The sequence below is a fragment of the Propithecus coquereli genome, unplaced genomic scaffold (assembly GCF_000956105.1).
Source record: "Propithecus coquereli isolate 6110/MARCELLA unplaced genomic scaffold, Pcoq_1.0 Scaffold18, whole genome shotgun sequence".
NCBI classification, from domain to species: domain Eukaryota; kingdom Metazoa; phylum Chordata; class Mammalia; order Primates; family Indriidae; genus Propithecus; species Propithecus coquereli.
In genome coordinates this window covers 8878365-8884455 of record NW_012142745.1, presented here as the reverse complement: position 1 = coordinate 8884455, position 6091 = coordinate 8878365, and the positions used below count along the sequence as shown (strand labels likewise).

At 39.1% G+C, this 6091-nt stretch overlaps 1 protein-coding gene across 1 annotated transcript in view; it reads left to right on the top strand.

Annotated features, from left to right (window-relative positions):
- COL4A4 (collagen, type IV, alpha 4) overlaps positions 1–6091 on the top strand; it is a 105702-nt gene that overhangs the window by 72479 nt on the left and 27132 nt on the right. Inside the window, exons 34-36 of the mRNA XM_012642495.1 lie at positions 1389–1463; positions 5138–5245; positions 5835–5942. Of these exons, the coding sequence (XP_012497949.1) occupies positions 1389–1463; positions 5138–5245; positions 5835–5942 (291 nt within the window). The remainder of the gene's footprint in view (positions 1–1388; positions 1464–5137; positions 5246–5834; positions 5943–6091) is intronic.

Sequence of the window (6091 nt, the reverse complement as noted above, 5' to 3'; positions counted from 1 at the left end):
TGCTCATTTATTCAGAAAGAATAATCTAGATTTCTTCTTCAGAAATGGTTACAAACAGAGAAGTTTTTATATTTGATTTTGATATTTTATAGCTTCGGGGTTCAGAAATCACTCCTCTTCTGCTTACTTACACATTTATTATAGTCTCTTTACCTTTCCTTAACAGTATAAATCAAACCTACCTCTTCTCATTTCCTTCATACTTGTACTGGGCCATGTTTTTAAGAAGTTGAAATGCACTCAGGGTACCTGGAGTCAAAGATGTCTCATGGAGCCCACAGATAGGAGATAGTTCTGCCAGACCATAAGGCCACAGGGACCTAGGCCTTAGGCAAGCCATGGTTTCTTGCTTTTCCCCATGGTCTTGTTTTATTTGCCTGTCTACCAACTGGCTTCATCGCTCTCTGTTCGATATCTTCTCTGGATATTTCTGAATGTTTGGGTTGCACTCCGACATAGTCTACATCATGGCAACTCATGATAATCCCTTTGATTTCTGCCCCAATAGCCAAAGACCTCAAATTCTCACTTTTTTATTCCAACTTCTCAAGGGGAGACTGGCTGGCCTGGAATGGACCAGATTCCCACCCCTCAATCAATTAGCCATGATTGTGAGTAGGATCAGGTGGGGGAGATGCCTCCACAAGGTGCAGGTGGGACCCCCTTAGAAGCAGGTGTTAGTGGGCAGGTGCCGTAAGACAGGCCTAAAGCACCTTTCCTGTTCTCTTGTAACCCCAGCAGCTGTCTTGTCCTCCCCTCCCACTCCATTTTGAGTCTTTCTCTTGAAACTGGCTCCCAGCTATGCTGTGGGTCCTTGTGTCTCAAGCATTATGCAGCAGTGTCCAGCAGCTTTATGGGACTATGGGAGTCACTGCTTACAGTAGCTCTCAAATGCGCCATTGCTTGTCAAGTGATCAATGAAGAATGCCTTTGTTATTTTATTTTTATAAGGACACCGAGTTGAGCGTCCTTATAAGAGAGCTTGAAATGTGACTGCAGCAGCTGAAACAGTTACAATTTCTGCTTTTTGTTTCTAAAACATAACGTAGGGATATAGTAACCCAGTACCAAGTAATTTCTTAAATGGAAACCTAAATTTGAAAATTTTTTAGGGACTTAAAGACTCAGACTTATCAAGACTTATATTTCCTTATGTTTGTTATGAACTGTAAAATTGTGTGTGTTATATATATGCATGTTATGTTCAAATCACTTCTTGCATCTATACTTCTATTTGTCTTTGTTTAGGAAAAAAAGAATTAAAAATACTCTGCTGAAGTGTTTGAAGACAGACTACAAAGACAAATATTATGAAAGTTATTAAGTAACTTGTATGAGACCAAATTAAATTTTCTTATATAATGTTACATGCATTTTATCACTTACAGGAAACAAAGGTGACCCTGCCAGTCAATTTGGTCCACCTGGTCCAAAGGGTGAGCCAGGTGGCCCTGGATGTCAAGGTATAGCTGCATCTTTTTCTTATTAAAGCAAAAAAGAATAATTTAGTTTGAAAAATAGAACAATTACTTTTATCCTTCTAGCTGGCAATGATTTTTTCGGTATTTTCTTCCCCCTTTGCACATTAAGATATGTATCAAAGGATTATGTATAAACACTACCATAGCATCCCTAGCCTAGAAGAACACCAGGATTATACACCAGAGAGTCTCAATTTTTTCCATCATGGCTCATGTAACTGATGATGTTGACACAATAAACTCCCTGAGGCATGCCCAGATTTAGACAAAGTCAAAAAGGAATATTGCAAGCAATTAAAATTTGGACTATTCTGCAATCTCTATCATTTAAAATGATGCATTAGCAATAACCACTCACACTGAATACAGCCACAAGCTGTCATTCTAACTCTTTCTTTCTACTGAGAAAAGCATATGCGAATGTAAGTGAAGCATGCCATCGTTGAGCTATCACTGAATTTACTTTAATTTACTAAAAACCGAACCAAGCAAACATAATACCTCATCACCAACAAGAAATCTAAGTTGTTCAAAACAACAATATTTCGTTTATCAAGAGCAGTTAACATAGAATCCTTCGGAATGAATTGTGATGTACCATTGAGTTCTTGCCAACGGCTGAGGCCACCATGGGCTACATTAGATGACCCACGCAGAAGAGAGGCGCTGGTGCTCCGTGCTTCACAGGGAACAGGAAACCATTTGAGTGTAAGCTGACAGAACAGGACCCTAGAGGGGAAAACAGTCTGAGGACTTTTTGCTGTACTGGTTTGCACTCATATATGTTTATCTTTCAAAAAATGTTGGAAGTGTAAATTGGTACTCCCTTTCTGGACCCTGGTGAAACACGCATCAATATTTAAAATATGCGTATCCTTTCACTTAGGAATTCCACTCCTATAAATTTATCTAGAGCCTATGCTCAGACAAGTGTACCAGATACAGGCACAGGGACATCCATGGCATGGATAGAACAAATGTCCATGCACAGGTGACTGGTTCAACTAGTTACACCCAAGAGCTTTCAGCTGATAGTGGTCAGGTTGGAAACCAACCTGACCAACCTGTATTTAGATGGGACTTTTGTAAATTAAAATACCTCATATTAATGATTTTCTGTGTTACCTTAAAATTCCCTCTGGCAATAGCCAGGTTTCATTTCATATAATAGAAAGAATGTCTGAGCAGAACTATTATGGAAAATTTTATTTTCTTTGTTTTTATACCATAAGATTGCCAAAATGGAAGTCTAACAGAACAAGCTAGTACAGTGGCAAAAACTTCCTTTCCCACCCACTTTCCTGTGAGTCTTTTACCTCTGACACGGACAAATATATTTAGATAGAATAATATTTTAACCGAATATATAATTGAAGAGTACATTTGATGGGAAAAATAGTTTTGAGGTCAGCCTTATGGGAGTTCACAGCAAATACCAAAGTGAGGAGTCTCAGAATGGAAAACACAGTGGCTCGAAGTCAACCTCCATTGTCACTGTGCTTGGGATCTTGGACAAGTTGAGTATCTTCTCTGACCTCAGACTCCTCACCTGCAGACTGTCCCTATGCATATTATAGGGTTATTCTGAGGATCAAGTGAGATACTTGGAAAGGAATTTGTAAACTGAAAATTACTATACAAATGTAAAGTACAATCATTCAGCAGCAGCAGCAGAATGTTAAGACATTTTTCTATACTCATTGGCACTTGTATGTAAACTCTGAAGATGCTAAGATTTTATAAGCTCAAAGGAGTCCAAAGTGAGGGCCTTTGATGTCACCTAGTATTTTAAGTTAGAAATCATAAACCTCAGTTATTTTACACTTAGGCTAAGTTTTCAGAAAATTTGCCTAGTTTCTCTAGTCTCCTGTGGTTATCAACATTGAAATTGTTCCCTTTCCCATATGCCATGGTTTCAGCATAGAAATTTTTAAATTATGTTATACGTTATTCAGCACAGAGTTTACTTAAATGTGTATTTTCATTGACTGGAAAAAGCTGCATTGGATCTGAATGAGCCTCCCAGGAAGGCACCAATCTGCAGCTTGTCTTGGGATTACATACAGTTGTGCTGGGTTCAGTCCTGCCCACTCTGCTGTCAATTCAGAGGGAAAATACAGTAGAGATTGACTCAGAAGTCCTGTTCTTAACACAACCCCGCATTTGGGAGACAGGTTTTTTTTTTAAATGCTTCCATGTTTCCATTTGGAGATGAGAATAATGCTGTCTTACCTTTACTGCAGGAAGGTTTTCAGTATAAATAAATAAAATAACACATAGTGAGGCTGATAGATGTTAAATTCCATTGGGGAAGAGGTATAGCGGAGATAGGCTGGTTTCATGTGTATGATAATAAATAATGGTTATAGGTCTCTACCATGGCTTTGCAAATACAGAGTCATGTATTTTATTTGCAGATTCAACCAGTGATTTTCAGCATAGACTATTGGTTTATCCTATAACATAAATTTAAGTAATTCATGTAAATAAATAAATAAATTATAAATAAATACATGGAGAATAGTCTTCTCTAGTAATCAAAGAAATGTAATTTAAAGTGTTTGAAATATCATTTATCTTTACTGAATTAGCAAGAAAATAAGCCAACAAACTAAAAAGTCTTCAGTAAGAACACGGTCTGCTGTTGCAGTGGTGATCATGGAGCCGTGGGTGGCTCACATATGGTGGTGTGAGTCGGTGCCACACTTACTGCAAACCATTTTGCAACCTGTATCAAGGACCAAATGGTGAATGGTCTGTTCTAGAAGATCAGAGAAGAACTGAACTGTTCTCTTCAACAAGTCATTGTTATGAGAAAGGGACTGTTTCAGATTTTTAAAAATTTAAGAAACATATCCATTAGATGCAGTGGGTGATTCTGGAATGGAAACTAGTGTGGACAAACCAACTGCAAAGGACATTAAGGGGACATTTGGGGGAATTCAAGTGTGGAATGCGCTTTGGATCATATTAAGGGTTGCTATTAATTTTCTTGGCTGTGATAATGTTATTTCAGCAACACAGAAGAATGTTCTTATTTTTCAGACTCACCTCCTAAAGTATTTAGGAATGGAATTCCATGCTGACTGTGATTTACTTTAAAATACTTCCCATTTAAAAATGCATTAAAAAATCAAAGTATACTATTTACCTAGAAATTCTACTCCTAGGAGTTTTCCCTAATGAAATAATTTAATAGGAGAAAAAAATTGATTAAAGATGTATAAAGATCATTATCCATAACAGCAAAGAGTTAGAAATAACTTGAATGGCCAGTAGTAGAAGAAAGTTAGATTAATTAATTGAAGATTGACTCAGTAAACTATCAGCCAGTCACTTAAAAATGATAATTAGGAAAACTATGACAATCTTAGAAAATTACTTATGATACCATATTAATTTTAAAAATCAGAATATAAAATTGTAGGTGTTATTTGTCTGTGCATACATAGGGAAGATTGTGTTAAGGTGGTGGGATTATGGGCATTTTGTTTTCAATTGTTCCTTAATGCCATCTTCCTTTTCAACGGAAACTACTTAAATATAAGAAAGTAAGGCTAGAGAAGAATAGTGAGGGCTGAATTTGGTGATTTTGTAGAGTCACCATCTCGAAGTGCAATCTGCAACTACTCAGATGTTTGACCTTCCTTCTTTAGGAGACTTTGGACTCCCCGGAGAGCAGGGCCTGCCCGGTGTCCAAGGGCCCAGAGGACCACCCGGAAGGCCAGGACTGCCTGGCTCCTCTGGACCACCAGGGTGTCCAGGTACCTTGAAAGGAAGTCTGGAAACTTCCCGAGCACTCCTCTATCTCTTGGTGGATCAGAAAGATCCAGTCTTTACTTAGAGCTAGGTTCAGATATGGCTCTGCCATTTCCCGGACTGTGACTTTGGACAGGTCACTTAAACTTACCTGCCCCTCACCCATGAAGCTAGTCCTGTCTCACTGGGTGTCGCTGAGTGACTGGGAATAAACTAAGACCACACCTGTAAAGTGCCTCCCATGGGTAGCCCTTTCCGTTTCACCTGCCATTCAGGACCCTGGGATGTTTGTTCTCCTTTAAATGTAAAACAGATGCGACGCTTACAGCACAGGATTTGAATGGATCCTTTTCCTGCTGATTCAGAAAAAAAGGGAAAATTTTAAATTATGATGGGTAACTTCATTCATTCAGAAGTATATTTTCTCCTCCTGAAGTTAAGTGTATTTTTCTCCCTAGAGCTAAGAGGTATGGAAAGGAAAAGTAATAAAGCAATGTTCCCAGTTACTCATATATTGAGAACATAGATGTCTTTCCCAGTGAATGTAACTCATTTATCATCTGGGTGTCTTCAAAACCTCCCTGTCGTCCTCAGGTGATCAGGGCATGCCTGGGCTGAAGGGACATCCAGGAGAAACGGGGGACCCTGGGCCAAGAGGCCTCCGGGGGGACCCAGGGATACCTGGTCCTCCAGGAACAAGAGGTAAGTCAAAAGGAAGCTCGTCCCATCAGCAGATCCAGCCCAATAAGGGCAAATTCATGGTGCCTTTCCTGTACCTGCGAGTGACACTGCTCTTGGCTATGCCACGATGGGTGTCACTGGCCTCTTCCTACCCTTTCTTACCAAGGGCT